The sequence below is a fragment of the Vulpes lagopus genome, chromosome 19 (assembly GCF_018345385.1).
Source record: "Vulpes lagopus strain Blue_001 chromosome 19, ASM1834538v1, whole genome shotgun sequence".
Lineage (NCBI taxonomy): Eukaryota > Metazoa > Chordata > Mammalia > Carnivora > Canidae > Vulpes > Vulpes lagopus.
In genome coordinates this window covers 2,221,006-2,243,509 of record NC_054842.1, presented here as the reverse complement: position 1 = coordinate 2,243,509, position 22,504 = coordinate 2,221,006, and the positions used below count along the sequence as shown (strand labels likewise).

The 22,504-nt window shown below is 38.7% G+C and overlaps 1 protein-coding gene across 4 annotated transcripts in view; it reads left to right on the top strand.

Moving 5' to 3' along the window:
* Nucleotides 1–22,504, top strand: part of TCAIM (T cell activation inhibitor, mitochondrial) — a 54,516-nt gene that overhangs the window by 14,740 nt on the left and 17,272 nt on the right. For all 4 annotated transcript variants that reach the window (XR_005984563.1, XR_005984562.1, XM_041733747.1 and 1 more), the window contains exons 3-5: nucleotides 900–1,038; nucleotides 10,697–10,850; nucleotides 15,993–16,245. Coding sequence is in view for 2 of the 4 variants with exons in the window: in XM_041733747.1 (XP_041589681.1) it covers nucleotides 900–1,038; nucleotides 10,697–10,850; nucleotides 15,993–16,245 (546 nt within the window). In the remaining 2 variants the exon portion in view is untranslated. The remainder of the gene's footprint in view (nucleotides 1–899; nucleotides 1,039–10,696; nucleotides 10,851–15,992; nucleotides 16,246–22,504) is intronic.

The following is a 22,504-nucleotide window of genomic DNA, read 5'->3' as shown; positions in this document are numbered from 1 at the left end:
TCCACAAAGCCTAAAGTGTTTACTGTAAGACCCTTTTTCAGAAAAGGTTTGCTGTCCTCTCTTCTAGTAATTCGTCTTTCAAAAATCTAATCCTTTCCTAATGTCTTATAACCCAGATTTTCCTGTGCCAAATTTGCTCAATTTCAAGCAACATGATATTGCTTTTGATTTAGTTTTCCTTGATTCTGTTGAGTTTCCTTTCATTAACTACCTACTAGATACTCATTTAACATACATTAATAACACTTGTGCCAGACCCTATGCTATGGCAGCATAAGATATCCACTGAGCTCTCCTTACCTCTCTGGGTCCACCAAATGGATTTGCCTCAATGCCACACTTTCTTAGCTGTCACTGACCAAGCAAAGCAGGAATACTAAGTCAGGTTCATTCCAGCAAGACACAGGACTCCTCCAGTGGTTGCCTTTGGTCCAGTTCCTCATTAGCCTGGCTGAGCCCTCGAAACTGCTACAATCTAAGACTTCCTATCCAGTCCTCCTGCCTCTCCTCTACCCTGCAGGTGTCAGGCCTAAATCATGGTCTGAAAGTTCTCCCTATCTTCTCCTTCCTTTCCCAGTTCTTCTCTCACATGTCTAAGCGTGTTTTGATCTCTGCCTTTAGACAGATGCCAACTAACATAGCCAACAACAGCATGTATATGTAAAACATGTTTACTGCCTTCAAGGGCGCATAGTAGCTGAGGAGGACGGGTGGGTGGAGGAAGAGAAGAACAAATGGATCTTTTTCTATGGTATTTTTCATACATAATAATTTTAATGTTATTATAGTGTCACTTTATGCATTGGAGAATCTGTGTGTGTGTGTGTGTGTGTGTGTGTGTGTGTGTGTGTGTGTGTGTCAGTGCTTTGGTGAATAATAAATTCACATCTTTTTAAAAGGTTATGTCTAGAGAAGATATTTCCACCCTGGTTTCGAAACTCCTCAAGAGCTTTATCAGGAGCTGAAGCAGTCAATGCCTTGAGGCCATTCTATTTTGCAGTACATCCAGATTTCTTTGGACAGCACCCCAGAGAAAGGGTAAACATATATTTATTTAACCTTTAGTCCACATTTCATAAACTGAAATTTTGCTTATTTTTGACTCAAAATAATAGAGTTCTATAAATTTGGATTGTGTTGTCATAGTGATAAAGTCAGTGTTTTTAATTACTTTAAAATATACATATTGAAAATTGAAACTGTAACTATTGTTTTATGAAATCTGAGGGAATGGAAAAACATACATTGATCTTTTCCCCCAGTTCCTGCCACCTAGTTCCTAAAACCCTGTAGCTTCCTAAGTGAGAAGAACACTGGAAACATCTCTTGTTCTGTTCTCTGGTCTTTGACCCCATCCCTGACACCTGACTCCTAAAACCCTGGTAAATCCATAAGTGATAGCAACACCAGGAGCATCTTCTGTTCTAATGTTGTGACCCTGGGCTCCTCGATGGGGGCTGGCCACCAGAAACACCAAGGCATGATTAGAAGCTTGGAATTTTCAGCCCCAACCCTCAACCCCTGAGAGGAGAGAAGGGCTGGAAATAGAGTTAATAACTGATCATGCCTACATGAGGAAGCCTCCATATAATTCTAGTAGTAATGGCATTCAGCCAGCTTCCAGGTGGGCAAACACATCTACACTGAAGGGTGGTGATCCCAAACTCCATGGGGACCAAAGCTCCTGCACTTGGGACACTGTGTCTCTCTTTACCTGGCTAGTTAGTTGCGTTCTTTATTGTATCCTTTATAAGGTAAACATAAGTAAGTTTTTCCCTGAGTTCTGTAAGCTGCTCTAGCAAGTTAATAGAATCTAAGGAGGGGGTTGCTGCAAATTACTGGTTGATTAAAAGCACAGGTGGTAACAGGAGTGATTGGTATCTGAAGTGTGTGTATGTGGAAGGGGCAGTGGAGGGAGAGCAGTCTTGGGGAACTGAGCCCTTAACCTGTGGGATCTGACACGGTCTCTGGGAACATAATGTCAGAATTGAGTTAAATTGTAGGACATCCAGCTGGTGTTACAGAGAATTGTTCATTGTGGAAAAAAACATTTGGTGACCAGAAGTGTCAGAAGTGAAGTGTTTTGTGTGACTATAAAGGAGGTACACAGGAGATAGGCTGGGTTTTTCCTTTATATGAAAGCTGTCATTTTTTTTATGAAGACAATAAAGCTATCATGGGAACTCTTTTTGTTTCTTTTTAAGATTTTATTTATTTATTCATGAGAGACACAGAGAAAGAGGCAGAGACATAGGCAGAGGGAGAAGCAGGCTCCCTCCAGGGACCCTGATGTGGGACTCGGGACTGGATCCCAGGAACCTGGGATCATGCCCTGAGCTGAAGGCAGACAATGGCTGAGAGCCACCCAGGTATCCCATGGAGACTCTTTAAAGTATTAGTAATCATGTTTTCTGAGCCAATTTTTAGAATAAAATTTAGTGTTTGAAAGAAAATTTCAGGCTTCTGTTGCCATGGTCAATTTTTTTTTTAAGGATAGTTATAAGGAAAGTTTTTCAGTGGGCTAAGTGGTTTTCCCTTCTGTTGCATGCTGCTGGTTCACTTCGCTACAACTTCAGTTATTATGTGCTCAAGGAGTACAAACAGAGATAAAAAGTAACTTAAATAAACTTGGTGAGGAAGGTCAAGATTATTTCATTGGTTCTATTTATCTTCCTTAACATTAATACCTGGTTTAACATGAAAAGGAATTTAGAACTCTAGAAAATTTAGAACATTATTATATAATTTTTTTCTACTAGCAGTGGGAAAAAATTAATTTTGCTTCTTTGCTCTAGGAAAATATTCTGATTGTAATATTTGATATATATATTGGCTTTTAAAAGTCAGATCCTTTCTAATAATTAGTAAAATGAATCAACAGAAAAATATCCATTACTTTGGGGATGGATATTTATTTATTTAAAGTTTTTAAACCCAACATGTGTGGAAGAATTATGCCTGGTAATAGGTGAATGTTTCCCCCCCCCACCAATGGTTTTTTTTTTTTTTTTTTTAAATTAAACCTTCTATGTGTTCTAAAAAGTGAACTCAGGCACAGGTTACTTAAACTCTACATTCCAAAGAAATGTCTGGCTTTGGTGTTGGCCCTTGACTGCCTCCTGGGATATTAGCTCTGAGCCATTAGAATATCCTACCTTATGGGTATCTTTTGTATGTGTGAGGTCTCAAGCCATGCCAGGTATCTTATGCTAAAAATGTGAGTTTCAGTGAATGCCAATTTTCATATGTCTGAGGCCCTTTGAGTATACTGGAGACCATTTGAATAAAGTCAGTCACATAGGCACTACATGCCTGCATGAGTGAGCCCAGTAAAATGCTGAACACCAAGGCTTAGATGAGCTTCCTTGGTTGGCAGCACTTCTCATGCTTTGTCATGCATTGTTGCTGGGGAATTAAGGACTAGCTCTATAAATCCCCTGGGAGAGGAGAACTGGAATCTTTCACCTGGCCTCTTCTGGACTCTACCCTACATGCCTTTTACCTTTTCTGATTTTAATCTGTATCATTTGCTATAATAAATCATAATCATGAGTATAACAGCTTTTCTGAGTTCTATAAATTCTTCTACTAAATTGAACTGAAGAGTGGTCATGGAGAGCTCCAACACAATATACCTGAAATGTAATTGTTCTGGTAAGTTAATAAAACTGAACCTTGAACAATGCAGGGGTTGGGGCACTAACCCCCTACACATTCAAAAATCTATGTATAACCTTTGACTTCCCAAAAACTTAACTACTAATAGCCTACTATTGACCAGGAGCCTTACCAATAATATATTCAGTTAACACGTATTCTGCATGGTATATTTATAATATCCTATATTCTTGCAATAAAATAGCTAGAGAAAAGAAAATGTTACTAAGAAATCATAAGGAAGAGAAAAATACATTTACAGTGCTGTATTTATCCAACAAATCCACTTTTAAGTGGGCCCATGCAGTTCTAACCCATGTTGTTCTGGAGTCAACTGTATTTACATTTACTTTTGAACTCGTATTAGAGTGCCTACCCTGTTCCAAGCCTTGGTTTCTGGGTTTTTATTTGGGGTCAGTCACATAGATGTGGCTTCTTTCTTTTCTTGTTTAAGTGTGACCTTTCATGAGGCTCTCCCAGATTGCCATATCGGAGACTGTCAGCCCACCTTCCTTTCCAGCACACTTTGTCCCCCATATCCTGCCATTCTGTTGCTATCTTTGTCCCTTTCCTACTGTTGTGCCCAAGATCGCAAATCCGAGAAACCACCAAGGAGCCTACACCGATGCAAACACTCGAGGGTTTATTTACAAGCTCAAGCTTGGGTCCAAGTATACCTGACACAGCGGAGCAGGGACTTGGACCCCGAGGCTAAGAAGCATAGCAGTTTTATAGGGGTTCGTGGCCAATGAGATTGTAACACACACAGAAAGTTGCACAGTCATGTCGGTCCATACGCAGGTGGCCAATTGAATTACATTTTACCCTATAGTATCCATTTGAACTGGCCCATCACTCTGGTCAGAATTGGCAAGCAGTTTTGGCGGGCACAAGGCGGGGTTACATTTTTATGAGCCAGTTTCCCTTAAGGGTGTGCTCAATGGCTTGACTAGGGTGGGGCACGCCTTAAGCAATAAGCAGGTCATGTGGGGGTGATACAGGAGGTGGCGGGTGCAGCACAAAATGGAGTTAGTCCTGCTCTGCTTGTCCAGGGGTAGGGGATTTTTGTTAAATTTCCTGGATCCCACACTGCCATTCTGTTGCGTCTTTGTCCCCTTCTCTCTCATTTTAAGCATACCATCACCAAAATGCAAAGTCTGCGAAGGCAGTTCACCCTTTTTGGCACTTCATGTGCAGTCCTGTCTTCTCTGCATTTGTACGGGACACTCTTGTCCCTTTTCTAGAGGAAACAGTCTCAAAGTAAAGCACAGCTATTGTTGTTAATCCTCTTCATTTTAACTCAGTTATAAAATACACAAAACAAGCAGGAGAAAGGCAAGTAGGCGGAAGAGTAGGGGACCTCGTTTCATCTGTTCCCCTGAATTTAGCTAGATAACTATCAAATCATTTTGAACACCTATGAATTAAACCTAGGATGTAAGAAAAGAATTGCTGGGGGATCCCTGGGTGGCTCAGCGGTTTAGCACCTGCCTTTGGCCCAGGGCGTGATCCTGGAGTCCCGGGATGGAGTCCCACGTCGGGCTCCCCATATGGAGCCTGCTTCTGCCTCTGCCTGTGTCTCTGCCCCGCCCCCGTCAATCCATGAATAAAAATAAAATCTTAAAAAAAAAAAAAAGGAAAGAATTGCTGGAATTCTGCAAATAGAAAAGTGACCACTTTTTCTGCAAGGTAGGGAGATAGGGAGAAGTGAATCTTACACAGTATATCAGTGATAAATGGTGGGGGGAGGGAGCCGCTAAGCCAGCTACCAGAAAGTGAAATAGCCCTGGAGTGCAAAATCAGAACCTTTAGAAATCTGCTCCCGTGAGAGACGTCCCTGCCTGAAAGGTGCTCAGGTGGTGAAGCAGGACAGAATCCTGGGTGGCACAGGGTGGTCTCAGAATTCACTGCGTCACAGAAAGAACAAGGGTGCCTGAGTGCAAGAGTTCCCAAGCATTGGAGTGGGGAAATCAGTTTGGCCAGAGAGCCTAGGAGTGAGCTTGGTTCACTATAAGCCATGAATCATGGTACAGTCCAGCAACAACTCTGTGTGGAGGTTCTGCAAAGGGCAAAAATGCGATGCCCCTCCACCTTCCCCCCTGGAGGATTAGTGTGGGTGTGCACCACAGGACACTACAGAGTTTGGCACACAAAAAAGTGAAGACTACTTATCCCTGAGGGTTTACTGTGGAGAGAGGACTATGACCTTTCACCTCTGTGGGTGAAGATGGTGCATAGCCATTTTTATTTTCATCGTCTAAAGAGGCTCAGAAAGCCTTCAGGGAACAAAAGCCACATAGAGTAACCAAAAGCAGTTTATACACTGAGCCTGGCCCCCTGACAAGGGGCAATGCTACTCCACCCAGGCAGACACCTGAGAATCAGCATGGAAGTCTCCTCCCCCAGAAGAACACTTGGAAGTATAGAGAACACCAAGTTTATGGAGCACATAGGACTGCAAAATTCCAGCTCTAGGGGAAAATAGTATATAGAATTCACGATTTGTTTCTGTTTAAAATTTTCCTTTTCTTTTTTCCCTTTTCAACCACTTCCTTATTTTATCAGCTCCTTCTTTTTTTTTAAATTTTTATTTATTTATGATAGTCACACACACAGAGAGAGAGAGAGGCAGAGACATAGGCAGAGGGAGAAGCAGGCTCCATGCACCGGGAGCCCGACATGGGATTCGATCCCAGGTCTCCAGGATCGCGCCGTGGGCCAAAGGCAGGCGCTAAACCGCTGCACCATCCAGGGATCCCAGCTCCTTCTTTTTCATTCTTTTTTTAACCTTCATTTTTTTTACACCCACATTGTATAGATAGAGTCTTCATTTTTGGCTTCCTTTCACTATAATTCAAATATATATATATAAAGTTTGGCTTTCTTTACAATTTTGTGATTCAGTGTCTTCTAACAAACAGACCAAAATACACCCAGGACCAACTGGATCACCCTGTTTTGTCCACCTGGGAGATTATATTCTCTCTCCCTCCCCTATTTTTTTCTTATTCTTTTCTTCTTTGGTTTCTGACCTCTTTGGATTTGTCTAGTGTGTATTTTGCTTGTGTTATCACTATTTTTTATTTTGTTCTCTTATTTATCCATTTTTCTCTGGACAAAATGACAAGAATGAGGAATTCACAGCAAAGAACCACTGGTAATACTCTGCCACATATATAATCAATATGGTTATAAGCAAAATGTCAGAGCTGGAATTCAGGATAATGATTATAAAGTTACTTATTGGGCTTGAAAAAAGCATAAAAGATACTAGAGAATCTCTTAGTGCAGAAATAAAATCTAATGAGGCCAAATTAAAAATGATTTAACTGAGCTGCAATCTAAATTGGATGCTCTAACAGCTAGGGTAAATGAGGAAGAAGAGAGTCAGTGACATAAAGACAAGTTGATGGAAAGGAAAGAAGCTAAGAAAAGAGACAAAATCAACATGGACCATGAGGAGAGGCTTGGAGAAATCAGTGATACCATAAAACAAAACAATATTAGAATTATTGTAGTCTCTGAGGAAGAAGAGAGAGGGCCAGAAGGTATATGTGACCAAATCATAGCTGAGAACTTCCCTAATCTGGAGAGGAAACAGGTATTCAAGTCCAAGAGATAGAGAGGACCCCTTTCAAAATGAAGATAGGTCAACACCCAGACATGTTAGTGATGCTTGCAAATTTCAGAGATAAAGAGAAAATCCTGAAAGCAGCTCAAGACAAGAGGTTCCTAACCTACAGAAGTAGAAACATTAGGCTGCCAGAAGACATATCCACAGAGACCCTGGCAGGCCAGAAAGGACCTGCATGATACATTCAGGATACTAAATGAGAAATATATGCAATGAAGAATACTTTACCCAGCAAGGCTGTCATGCAGAATGGAAGGAGAGATAAAGAGCTTCCAGAACAAACAGAAAATAAAAGAATTTGTGATCACTAAACCAGCCCTGCAAGAAATATTAAAGCAAATTTTAAGAATGTATCATGAGCAACTGTATGGCAGCGAATTAGGCAATCTGGAAGAAATGGATGCATTCCTGGAAAGTTATAAACTACCAAACTGAAACAGGAAGAAGTAGAAAACCTGAACAGACCAATAACCAGCAAGGAAACTGAAGCAGTCATCAAAAAACTCCGAATAAGCAAGTGTCTAGGGTCACATGGCTTCCCAGGGAAATTCTACTAAATATTTAAAGAAGAATTAATACCTATTCTACTGAAAGATCTATACTCTTAAAAACTACAGAACACTATGAAAGAAATTGAGGAAGACACAAAGAAGTGGAAAACATTCCATGCTCATGGATTGGAAGAATAAATATTGTGAAAATGTGTATGTTACACAGAGCGATCTACATATCCAATACAATCCCTATAAAATACCATCAACATTTTTCACAGAGATGAAACAAATAATCCTAAGATTTGTATGGAACCAGAAAAGACCTCAAATAGCCAGAGGAATGTTGAAAAAGAAAACCAAAGCTGGGGGCATCACAATGCCTGACTTTAAGCTATATTATAGAGCTGTGATCATCAAGACAGTATGAGTATGATACAGGCACAAAAAAACATAGATCAATGGAATAGAATAGAGAACCCAGAAATAGGCTCTCAACTCTATGGTCAATAACCCTTAGAACAGGAAAGAATACCAACTGGAAAAAAGACAGTAACTTCAACAAATGGTGCTGGGAAAATTGGGCAGCCACATCTAAGAGAATGAAATTGGAACACTTCTTGCTGGACCAGGCAGCAACCTCTTCGACCTAGACACATCTCCAAAGGCAAGGGAAATAAAAGCAAAAATGAACTATTGGGACTTCATCAAGATTAAAAGCTTCTACTGCATGGCATGGTGTACCCTGCCGTGAGTCAGGACCGGGGTTCGGTGCAGAGAGCCCCTCCTCCGGGAAACGGGCTCAGCCGGAAAGGGGGCCGCCCCCTCACCCATCTTGAAACACAGGTTCGTGGGGAACCCGGTGCTAAACCATTCATAGATGACCTGCTTCTGGGTCGGAATTTCGTACGTAGCGAAGTAGTTCCCTTGCTACGATCTATTGAAAGTCAGCCCTCCATACAAGGGTTTGTAAAACAGACAACAAAGAACTTATTCAACTTAACACACACAAAAAAACAAACAAACAAACAAATAATCCAGTCAAGAAATGGGCAGAAGACATGAACAGACATTTCTCCAAACAAATGGCCAATGGACATATGAAAAAATGTTCCACATCACTTGATATCAGGGAAATATAAATCAAAAGCGCAAGGAGACACCACCCCACACCAGTCAGAATGGTTAAAATTAACAAGACAGGAAACAACAAATGTTGGAGAGGATGTGGAGAAAGGGGAACCCTCTTGCACTGTTGGTGGGAATGTGAACTGATATAGCCACTCTGGAAAACTGTGTGGAGGTTCCTCAAAGTTAAAAATAGAGATACCCTATGATCCAGCAATTGCACTACTGGGGATTTACCCCAAAAATACAAGTGTAGTGATCTGCAGGAGCACCTGCCCCCCATATTCATAGGAGCAATGTCCACAATAGCCAAATGATGGAACGACTTAAGATGTCCATTGACAGATGAATGGATAAAGAAGATGTGGTCTATATACACAGTGTAATATTATTGTATTAGCCATCAGAAAGGATGAATACCCACTATTTACATCAACATGGATGGAACTGATGGTATTATGCTGAGTGAAATAAATCAATCAGAGAAAGACAATTATTATATGATTTCACTCATATGTGGAATATAAGAAACACCACAGAGGATCATAAGAGAAGGGAGGGAAAGTCATCAAAGTGGGAGAAAAAACCATGAGACTCCTAACTATAGGAAACAAGCTGAGGATTACTGGAGTGGGGATAGGTGGGAAGATAGGATGATTTGGTAATGGGCACATGAAATGATGAGCACTTAGTGTTATTTACAAATGATAAAATTATTGAATACTGCACCTGAAACTCGTGATGTTGGCTACTCATATATTTGCTAATTGAATTTAAGAAAATAAAATACACAAAACATTTCTAGGTTTCAAAAATTAAAACTAAATACAAAGTTTATTTAGAAGTCTAACTCCTCCTGTCCCCATTTCTTTACCCCATTCCTGTAACTTTCTGTAGATAACCATTTTTATTCATTTCTGGGTTGTTCTGCCTATTTCTTTTTTGCAAAAATAGGAACTTGTAGCAAAACATAATTATGAAGATTTAGTCTTACACTAGCAGGAAATGTACATCAGCTGCCCACTGAATTCTAGTAGCTAAGAACAGCATACTATAATCACTTAAACAGACAAACAAAAATAAACTGTTCCTAATTTCAAGTCACACAATGTGTTTGAGAAGAAACCTAAAATGATAGGAAACATGGTTACGACTTATGCCCTTTTGTAGAGCTATTCTTTCATGAAAGGGCATTTCTTTCTTTCACTTAACAACCTTGAAAATAACTCCATGTCAATTCCTAGACACCTACACCACATTCTCTATTTGGTTGTATTCTATTGAATGAATGTACCATAATTCAACCAGTCACTGGACAGTCATTTTAAGAGCCTATATATAGAGAGAAATGACTTGCAAATATTTTCTCCCAGTAGCTTATTTGCCTGTGAACTGCTTAGTGTGTGTGTGTGGTGGGAGGAGGGGTTGTGTGCTTTTTTTTGAGTTTTTAATTTTTTTATGTAAGTGGATTTACCGATGTATTGTCAATCATATATTAGAGATATTTAATCATAGTTAGGCTTTTTCCACACCAAAATTATAATGGAGTCAACCATGTTTTCTTCTAGTACTTATACAGTTAACATTTTTTCACATGGTAACCTTAGTTTTGTTTCGTGTTGTAAGATGTGGATCCAATTTTATTCTTCACCAAAGAGCTATGAAATCTCAACATATTTAATACTAAATTGTTTAATACCCTCATTAATGTGCTTAAAGGTCAGGATATAATTTCTGTTTTCTTGTTCTGTTTTGTGTGTAAATGCCCCTTGATTTTTTTTTTCAGGAAGTAAATGAAAATTCTCTTAAGAGATTAAGTGTCTACTTAGAAAACCTCCAGAAACCAGGCTTCAAGTCTTTGAAACCAACTCAGCTTACATTTTATGTAAGAGAAACAGAGCAGAATTCCTCTGAAGGCAAGGAACCTTTTAGCACATCTGGTATGTTTTCTTATATCTAGTGTTTCCCTTGTGAGCTTGTGATAAATCTGTTCACTAAGTCTGCTTGTTGCCAGGGTACCTTTGGATTGAAGCCTTTTTTGTTAAAAAAAAAAAAAAAAAAAGTAATGTCATTTAATTAATTGTTTTCCTAGAATTAGCTTCTATTCTGGCTGTGTTTGAGTAAGCCATTTTTTTGTGTGTTTAAACTCTTGTCTGTAAAACTGAAATGTTCTTAGTTGTCCACTTCCTATTTCATGTTTTAAGTGTTAACCATGTATGTAACAATTTACATTTTTAAGAAGTACAGCCTATATTCCCTTATTTAGTTATCAAAATAGCATGTGAAGTAGGTAGTATTTGCCAAGTAAATTAGTAATGTGCAGGGATTTTGCCAGGACTACAGAGATGGAATGTGGATCTTAAACCCAAGTCTTTCAACTCCAGCTGTAGGCTATTTTTATTTTTATTTTTTTAAAGATTTTTTTATTTATTCATGAGACAGAGAGACAGAGAGAGAGAGAGAGAGGCAGAGATACAGGCAGAGGGAGAAGCAGGCTCCATGCAGGGAGGCTGATGTGGGATTCAATCCCGGGACTTGAGGATCATGCCGTGGGCTGAAGGCAGGCACTAAACTGCTGAGCCACCCAGGGATCCCTGTAGGCTCTTTTTAATGAGTCTTAATAGGTAGCCTTCTTTTTGACCCTTTGTTACTGCTTTACCCCTGATCCAGAATTACTTAAAATTAAAGGCAAATACAGGTCTATCATCTCTCTAAATATCTAAATAAAAGGATAATTCAGCTTTCTGTGAAATAAGGCTAAAACAGTTAGAAAATGCAGTATAATCTTTTTAAAAGATTTTATTTATTCATGAGAGACACAAAGGGAAAGGCAGAGACATAGAGGGAGAAGCAGACTCCCTGCGGGGAATCCAGTACGGGACTCCATCCAAGGACCCTGGGATCATGACCTGAGCTGAAGGCAGATTCTTAACCCACTGGGCTACCAAGGTGCCCCGCACTATTATTTTTTTGAAACCAACTGTTAGACAACTCAGAATCTGATAGGTTTTTGGGACCTAGAATCTATTTCTAGCTCTTCCAGTGACTGGCTGTGTGACCTTAACTTCTGGTTCTTCATTATTAAAATGAAAGAGGTGAAGTACTGTGTTAAAGTTCTAAAGCCCTCACAGTAAAGACCCCCTGCCTCATACCTAGGCCTCCCAAGGTTCTCATGTGCTTGCATGGGGTGAAGAGGAGCTTAATCTAAAAAGTGCTGAAACAGGATCTTTCTGTTGAAAACAACTTCGTACCCAGTCTCTGCAGGGATGAGCATTTGATAATACATTTTCTCTTTGTTTTCTTACTCTCTCATGTTTGAATGTGAGAGATCAGGAATCAGAAATTCTTTTCCTTGAGTGTTTCTCCATCTACCTCTGATTGGGAGTTTTATTAAAAATAGACACTATTCTTCATTATCCAAAGACAAAAAGTCAACTCATAGTCCTATTGTGAAGGAACCCACTCTATTGAATAATGCTTAAATGATAGTAGTAATAACAACAAATAATTATATTTATCACTCTAAATGACAAAATTCTATTTAAAATTGTAAGTAATCATAAATGTGCTGTTCTTAAGCAGCTGAGATATATTTCTGCTAGTCCAAGACCAAATATTCACAAATACTCCTCAATAGATACACAGTCAAGATTAGGCTAGGAATTGAAAAACATCATATACTTAGGTATAGTGGTGTACTTAGATCTCATGATTTCTCCATGACAGATGGAATGTATGAAGGCAAATGATATCCTTTACAGTTTTTTTTAAAAGATTTTATTTATTTATTCATGAGAGACACAGAGAGAAAGAGAGGCAGAGACACAGGCAGAGGGAGAAGCAGGCTCCATGAAGGGAGCCTGACGTGGGACTCGATCCCGGGACTCTAGGATCACGCCCTGGGCTGAAGGCAGGTGCTAAACCACTGAGCCACCCAGGAATCCCCTCCTTCACAGTTTTTAAAACAAGAATATTATCACTATTTTTATTTGGTTGTGTTTCGAAGAGTCAGGCTATTTATAGTATCTACAATTGCCACTTTCATGACTACCACCTACTGGGTTTGTCTTGAATGCTGACTACATGTGGAATTAAAGAATAAACCAGGTCTGTTTGTCAGGGAAGGAGCAAACAGAGGGAAACTCAGAAACTTAGGAGATTTCATGCAGCAGGTTAGGGGTAGAGCTGTTACTAGAACTAATGTCTTCTTATTCCTAGTCTAATGTGATTTATATATACTACATTATCAATTCTTCTTTTAAAATATTGTTAGTCATCATTTTTGCCTTTACCTTTATGACAGAGATTGGCACTCTGACTTAAATACTTATTTAAAACATTTTTATGTCTTTAACCTTTTTATCTGATTATAAAACTAAGATAATTGATAATTAAGATGGTAATCAGGTAAAATCTTTAGTACTGATTTTCATTCCTGAAATTCAAGATCTAAATCACTTCTACAAAAATAAAAAATAAAAATAAATAAATCACTTCTACAGCTCTACTCTTTTTGGTGCCCTGTGAGGAAATAAACTTCCTTAAAACAAGTAGAAAATTCACTAGGAGTTTTCTATGAGTTAATGCTAGAACAAGTAGTTGTAGGCATCTGTGACTGAGTAAAGACAGAAGTCCTCTACTTTCATTAATGGTAAACTTGAGCCATTCATTAAACAAAAATAGATTACGGAAAAAAAAATTAGAAATGGGAGATAATATAAGCAAAAATGACAGAAAGATAATGTTAATGTATGAAGATCTCTTAGAAACCAAAAGGAAAACAGAGTAGCTCCCTTACAAAAATGGGCAAAGACAATGACTAGACAGCTCAGGAAATAATATACACAAATAGCTAACAACATTAAAATGTTTGGCTTCAGTAGTCAAGTCCAAACTAAACTAATTAGGTACTGTTTTCCAATAAAGCATATGTGCAATCTGGTACGGCATTCCTTAGCCCTTACATTGGGTTAAATAATTAATAGAGCTGATAAGATAGAAACAGATTTGTTCCTTGACTGAGCTCTTCCTAACCTCAAACACAGGAATTCTTTCACCAACTAGAATAACTCTCCTGCCAGTATTTCTCACTTTATCATCAAATGAGTCAACAAATTCAACTAAGAAAACTTTGTTTGCATGTTCTAGATTCCTTAAGTCTGTGTGGCAAACATAGTATGTTATCTCTAGAGAATGATTCAAATTGTAGTATCTGATCATCAGTGGTAAAGACAAGAAAATACATTTCAGCCTTGTATGTAAAGTGATAAATTAAAAACTTTCATGTTCATCAGTTTCAGAAGTGTCAAATAACTTAAGTATCAAATAAATTATGCTACCTTCATTATATGGACCAGGATATATAGCTTCTATAAAGAGTGGATTGATCTATACACACAGACATGAAAGAGTCACCAAGTTTAATAACAAAAGAAAGTTCAAAGTAATATGTCTACAATGATAGTTTTTATATATTAAAAGGAAACGATTTGGGGCAGCCCGGGTGGCTCAGCGGTTTAGCGCCGGCTTCAGCCCAGGGCCTGATCCTGGAGACCCAGGATCGAGTCCTACATGGGGCTTCCTGCATGGAGCCTGCTTCTCCCTCTGCCCATGTCTCTGTCTCTCTCTCTCTCTGTCTCAAAGAAAGAAAGAAAGAAAGAAAGAAAGAAAAAAAGAAAGAAAGAAAAGAAAGAAAAGAAAAGAAAAGAAAAGAAAAGAAAAGAAAAGGAAATAATTCAAACTGTAGACGTGTGTTTGTGTAAACAAATAGGGGTATATATCCTATGTAATATACATACATAAGCACAAAGAAAAGGTCTAGAGCAGTTCTATGAGAAAGTTCCAAGTTCCAAGAGAACTTTCTGTGATGATATAAATGTTCTGTATTTGCACTAATACAGCAGGCACAAGCCCCATGTGACTGTTGAGCACTTGAAATGTTAGTGTGACCGGGAACTGAATTTTAATTTTGTTTAATTTTAATTAATCTAATTCTAAACCACCACATAGGACTAGTAGCTACCATATGAGACAGTGCAGGTCAAAAAGCATAGGTATCATCTTACTGTTAATGGTGGTTATATCTAGTAAAGATGTGAGGTTGTATGCCTGTTAACAGAAGATTTTTATTTTTACTATATGTATCTCTAATTTCACAGTGAGGATATACTTCTATAATAATGGTATAATTTTCAAAACCAAGAAGAAAGAGTCAGCATTCTGTTCTGGAGAAAATACTGGGCTTGGAGTCAACTCAGATTTAAGCCCTTGCTCTGCATTCTTCCTAATCTCCTTGAGCCATATTTCTTCATATTTGCAGAGATAAGAATCACAAAGTTGATGGGGGTGTTGAGAAGCTACATAAATTCAGCTAGAACCAAGCCTAACACCCAGTAATGAAGAGAAAAAAGAGAGAGAGAGAACTCTAGACCTCCTGTTGAGGATGTAACAAGTTAGATTACTAACCTTAGCCCACTGACTACTCAAAATCAAAATCAGATTGTGAAGTGTTAACTTTTAAACAGGGAATTTCACATCACTTCCAAAAATATTGAGTTACCTAGTAGGTAATATCCTGTAATCATAGAGAAAATTTTAGATGGATTTCTGTCACCCCTGAGACTAGACTGTCTGGCTGCTCCATCTGAACCACTATCACAGTACAACCTCCCCGTCCCCTCTTTTCCCCTCTTTGTCTTAGTGCTAGATACCATCTTTCATGGACACTCGCTCATAGGAGAGCTTTTCCATCTCTTAGACTGTAGAGACCAAATTTATGGGCAGCATTGAAAATATTCTGAACCCCCCGATCCTTGGGCTGAAATGTATTTGGTCAAAATACATTCTAGTGCCAAACTAGAAAGGGAACTGACTGAGGAATTCATGAAGGTAAAGATACTGTGGTATGGTTTTGGAGAACACAAGTAGTTTTCCATTTACAGATTATTTGCCAGTTGGATAGATTTTAATCAGTAATCAAATGTTTTAAAAGATTTTGATTTTACTTATGTTGCATGAAAAATTATTTTGAATAAAGCAAATAATCATCTGTATTAATTGTTTGGGGGAATTATATTCTCTAGGATTTCGAGCAGTCAAATTTACTTTGCACACCAGAGATCTGCTAAGCACAGTATTATATATTCTCAACTCCTGCAGTTTATCTGTTGAACATATCCAAAGCTTGAATAGTAATGTGCGCTCCCAGCCTCTCAGGGAGGCTAAAAGGATGTCTGACAAGCCCATCAAGTGGGACAAATCTTATTACTACTTTACTGGATTCAAGGACCCTCATGAAGACCTCGAACAAGTCTCGAGAATGGAAACAACCCTAACGTATGTAAAAAAGTTCTTATTTAACTAAACTTGTTTGTGGTTCATATTTAAAATTAAAGTCTAATTTTCCAGGAAATGTACTTCTATCAATATAGTTAATCCAGTAACCATTATGAAAAAGATATTTCATGTTTCTTAAAGTTGCCAGAATACTTCTAGCTGTATTTAATTTGTGCTCTTTTGATACCAAACACATGCAGGAGACTTATAATTTTTAAAAATTCTGTAAATGGAGAAAGGATATACCTAAGACTATTTAAAAAGTTAGGCTTCTTCATGTGTTAAGCATTTCTGATTTCTTCAGATGGTTCACTAGTAATGTTCTTTAGTGTAATAATCCATACATGATAAAAATGCATGGAGACAACATTTTAAAATATTATCTAAGGGGTTATAAACTATAAACTGTCAGCTATAAAATAAACTAGTCCTAGTGAAGTAATGGACAGTCTGGGGATTGTGGTTAATAATAGTGTATTTTGTACTTGAAAGTTGGGGAGAGAATAGATCTTCACAGTTTTCATCACAAGAAAAAAAATTTATATCTATGTATAGTGATGGCTGTTAACAGGATGTACTATGGTGATCATTTTGTAGTATATATCAATAACAAATAATGTTATGTACATGAAACTAATGTTATATGTCAATTATGTCTAAATTTTTAAAAATATCATTTGGAATCTCTTGAGAAAGAATAATTTTTACCATGTATGAAATATTTCTCTTTCATTTGTCTTGTTTGTAAAGTCATCATTAATGTTTTTTTGAGTAAGTCCTTTTTGGACTTCATATTCTGTTCCTTTGGTTGTTTCTTGAGAGTCCATGGCTCAGCAGAGGATTCTCACTTATTACAACATGGTAAATTATCCTTCATTCTTTACTGGCAGAGCATTTGCTTTGTAGATTACCTATATTAATTTAGGAATCCCTGCCCTTGTTGTCTAGCCAGATCCCAAATAAAGCTGTAGCAGAGTCTAGCACAGAAAGAGAGGCAGTTATCTCTCTGAAGGCATGGGTATACATGCCTGTGTTGATGATCTATCTCTGATCTATTTGTGTAACTAGTGGGTAGATCACCTCCCAAAATATGTGGATTTTAGTTCGAATTTTCTTTGTAAACTAAAACAAAATGAAAATGTGACTTTGGAAGATGGCGGAAGAGTAGGGGTCCTCAACTCACCTGGCCCCCCAAACTTACCTAGATAACTTTCAAAACATCCTGAACACCTATGAATTCAACCTAAGATTTAAAGAGAGAACAGCTGGAATGCTACAGAGAAGTTATTGCTTTTAACAAGGTAGGAAGACAAAAAATGAAAATAAAAAAGAATAAGTGGGGGAGGGGAACTGCGACTAGCAGGGCTAAGGTGGAGTGGCAAGAGACTCCAGGGCAGGAAAGCCAGCCCCGGAGAAGCAGGAATTTTAAAAATCCGCACCAGAGTTTTACCTGATGGAAAAATGCTTAGCAGGGAAATTGGGCAAAATTCCAGGAGGGGCAGTGAAGCCTCAAGATTCCTGGAGTCACTATAAGAGGAGGGTCGCCCAGGGGGAAGGCTCACCGTAAACCGCGGGCCAATATTGGTAAAGGGCTGGAGCTCCGCAGGGCATTTGGGAGAACCCAGGTGGCTAGGTGGCCAGCTCTAGAGCTCCCTTTACCCTAGAGCCTGGTAACGGAAGGAGGTGGCTGTACCCTGTTTCCTTCAGGAGAAGCGGCCCCCCGGGAGTGCAGGTCAAGCCACACAGGGACCTGGATCCCAGGGTGCTCCAGAGAACAAAGCTGGCAATCCTGCATTTCCCCTGGGACAGGAGGAAGCAAGGAGGGCACAGGACAGTGAGAACTCTCCTACCGCTGAGTGCCCCCAAGCTGTGCAGATCAGTGCACCTGCGCCTGCCCCCCAGGAGCATCTAGGCCAGTGTGGACTGGGAGCTGTGGTTAGTTACTCACAGGGAGCTCGACTCCAGAGCTGGAGACCTGACCACCGCCATCATTGTTGTTCCTCTTTGTTTCACCTTGTGCCTAGGAGAGGCAAGGCCTCTAGGGAACAAAGGCCTCACTGGATAAACAGCTCACACTGAGCCCAGCACCCGGCCCGGGGCGGGGCATTTCCCCCAGGTGCACACACCTGAGAATCAGTGCAGCAGGCCCCTCCCCCAGAAGACCATCTGGAAGGACAAGGGAAGAGCAAGTTTATTGACCAAGCAGCACTGGAAAGCTCCAGGACTGAGAGAAAATAATATATAGAACTAGAAAGTCCTTTCTTTTTTCCTTTTTCCATTACAACTCATTTTTATATCAGACTAAAAATCTCCAGTATTTTTTCTCTTTTCCCACCTTAACTACAATATCTTACAAGCTCTTCATTTTTAAGTATTTTCCTTTTTAACTTTCGTATTTCCACAATTACATGTCTTAGATATATTTTTCACTTCTGGATTCCCTTCAATGTATTCAATTTAATTATGGTTATCTATGGGGAAGGAAACAGGCAAGATATGAGTATTTGTTTTTTGTTTTTTCTGCCTTGTTTTGTTTTACAATGGTGGAAGTTAATACCTTCTAAGACACAACCAGTATACACTCAGAACCATGTGGAGCACTGTGTTGGTCCATTCTGTGAGATTATATTCTCTCTTCCTTCCCATTCTGCCCCCCTCTTTTATCTTGTTTGTTTTTGTGGTCAATGTTGGGGCTTTCTATAAGTATTGCTGGTTTATATAAATTTGGGATTGAGGATCTTCTAACATACAGAACAAAATACACTCAGAACCAAGAGGTTCACCCTCTAGGACCCCTCAGGTAGATTATATTCTCTCTCCACTACCATTTACTCACTACCACCATCCCCCCATTTTAATTTTTTTTCTTTTTCCTCTTTACTTTGTTTTTTTGCTTTGTCTTTTTTCTTCTTTTTTAAATTTTTTTTTTTTATGATAGTCACAGAGAGAGAGAGAGAGAGAGAAAGGCAGAGACACAGGCAGAGGGAGAAGCAGCAGGCTCCATGCACCGGGAGCCCGATGTGGGATTCGATCCCGGGTCTCCAGGATCGCGCCCTGCGCCAAAGGCAGGCGCCAAACCACTGCACCACCCAGGGATCCCCTCTTTTTTCTTCTTTGATTTTGGTTTTTGGCTTTTTACTTTTACTGCCTTGTTTTAAAATTTATTTTTCACTGTAGTGTTCCTTTTTTATTTTGTTGTTGTGTTCTTTTTCTTTTATTTTCTGGTTTCTTACCTCTTCAGAATAATCTAGGGTGTGATTTACTTAGGTTGTGGTTCATATTTTTGACTCAGCCTGCTCATAGAGCCACTCTGTACTGGACAAAATGACTAGAAGGAAGAATTCACCACAAAAGAAAGAACCAGAAACAATACTCTCTGCCACAAAGTTGCAGATTTTGGATTTCAATATGATGTCAGAAATTCAATTCAGAAGTACAATTATAAAGCCACTGGTGGCTCTGGAAAAAAGCATAAAGGACTCTAGAAACTTCCCTACTGTACAATTGGGATCTAATCAGGCCAAAATTAAAAATAGATTAACCTAGATGCAATCCAAACTGGATGCTATAACTGCTAGGATTAATGAAGTGGAAGACAGTGAGTGGCATAGAAGACAAGTTGATGGAATGAAAGGAAGCTGGGGAAAAAAGAGAAAAACAACTAAGAGCCCACGAGGAAAGGCTGAAGGAAATAAATAATGGCTTGAGAAGGAAGAATATACATCTAATTGGGATTCCAAAAGAGGCTGAGAGAGAGACAGGATCACAAAGTATATTTGAACAAATCATAGCTGAGAACTTCCCTAATCTGGGGAAGGAAACAGGCAATCAGATCCAAGAGATAGAAAGATTCCCCCCCCAAAAAAAAATCAATAAAAACCATTCAACACCTAGATATTTAATAGTGAAATTTGCAAATTTCAGAGAGAAAAAGAAAATTCTTAAAGCAGCTCCAGACAAGAGATTCTTAACTTATATGCGGAGAAATATCAGAATAACAGCAGACCTCTCCACAGAGACCTGCCAGGTCAGAAGGGCTGGCATGATATATACAGGGTACTAAATGAGAAGAACATGCAGCCAAGAATACCTTATCCAGCAAGGCCCTCATTCAGAATAGAAGGAGAGATAAAGAGCTCCCAGGAGAGGTGGAAACTGAAAGAATATGTGACCACCAAACCGGCTCTGCAAGAAATATTAAGGGGGGCCCTGTAAAAGAAAAAGGGAGCCCAAAGAAACAATCCACAAAAACAGGGACTCAATAGGTAATATGATGACACTAAATTCATATCTTTCAATAGTTACTCTGAACATGAATGGGCTAAATGATCCCATCAAAACACACAGTATCAGACTGAATAAAAAAGTGAGACCCATCTATAAGCTGTCTACAAGATACTCACTTTAGATCTAAGGACACTTCCAGCCTGAAAATGAAGGGGTAGAGAACCATTTACCATTCACCTGGTCCTCAAAAGAGCTGGGGTAGCAATCCTCATATCATATAAATTAAAATTTATACCAAATACTGTAGTAAGAGATGAAGAAGGACACTATATTATACTTAAAGGGTCTATCCAACAAGAAGACCTAACAATCATGAATATTTATGCCCCTAATGTGGGAGCAGCCAAGTATATCAATCAATTAATAAAGTAAAGAGATACTTAGAAAATAATACACTAGGAGACTTCAACATGGCACTTTCAGCAAATGACAGATATTTTAAGCAGAACATCAACAAAGAAACAAGGGCCTTAAATGATACACTGGACCAAATAGATTTCACAGATATATACAGAACTTTCCATCTGAATGCAACTCAATACACAGTCTTCTCAAGTGCACATGGAACTTTCTCCAGAATAGTACACATACTGGGACAGTATAGTCCCAGTCCCAATAGTCACAAATCAGGTCTCAACTGATACTAAACTATTGATATTTTCAGATTACAATGCTTGGAAAATAGAACTCAATCACAAGAAGAAATTTGGAAGAAACTGAAATACATGGAGGTTAGAGTGCATCCTACTAAAAGATAAATGGGTCAACCAGGAAATAAGAGAATAATTTTAAAAATTCATGGAAACAAATGAAAATACAACATTCAAAATCTTTGGGATACAGCAAAAGCAGCCCTAAGAGGGAAATACATTGCAATACAAGCCTCCCTCAAAAAATTGGAAAAAATGCAAATACACAAGCTAACCTCACACTTAAAGGAATTGGAGAAAGAATAGCAAATAAAGCCTACACCAAACAGAAGAGAGATAATAAAGATTAGAGCAGAACTCAATGAAATATAGACCAGAAGAACTGTAGAACAGATCAACAAAGCCAGGAGCTGGTTCTTTGAAAGAATTAATAAGATAGATAAACCACTAGCCAACCTTATTAAAAATAAAAGCAAAAAGACTAAAATTAATAAAAACGTGAACAAAAGAGTAAAGATCACAGCCAATACCAAGGAAATACAAACGATTTTTAAAATGTACTATGAGTAGCTATATGCCAACAAATTAGTCAATCTAGAAATGGATGCATTTCTGGAAAATCACAATTTACTAAAACTGGAACAGAAAGGGAAAAAAAAAAAAAACCTGAACAGGCCAATAACCAGTGATGAAATTGAAGCAGCCATCAAAAACCTCCCAAGACACAAAAGTCCAGGGTCTGAAGGCTTCCCAGGAGGATTCTACGAATGGTTTAAAGAAGAAATAATACCTATTCTACTAAAGCTGTTACATAGAAAGGGAGGGAATTCTTCCAAACTGGTTCTATGAGGCCAGCATTACCTTGATTCCAAAACCAAAGACCCCACTAAAAAGGAGAATTATAGTCCAATATCCCTGATGAGCACAGATGCCAAAATTCTCAACAAGATACTAGCCAGTAGGATCCAACAGTACATTAAGAGGGTTATTCACCATGACCCACTGGGATTTATCCCCAGGATGCAAGGGGGGGTTCAACATTTGCAAAACAATCATGATAGATCACATCAATAAAAGAAAAAACAAGAACCATATGATCCTCTTAGTAGATGTAGAGAAAGCATTTGACAAGATACAACATCCATTCCTGATTAAAACTCTTCAAAGTGTAGGGATAAAGGGAATAGTCCTTAATATCTTAAAAGTCATTTATGAAAATCCTACAGCAAATATCATTCTCCATGGGGAAACACTGGGAGCCTTTCCCCTAAAGTCGGGAACACAACAGGGATGCCCACTCTCACCAGTGTTATTCAGCATAG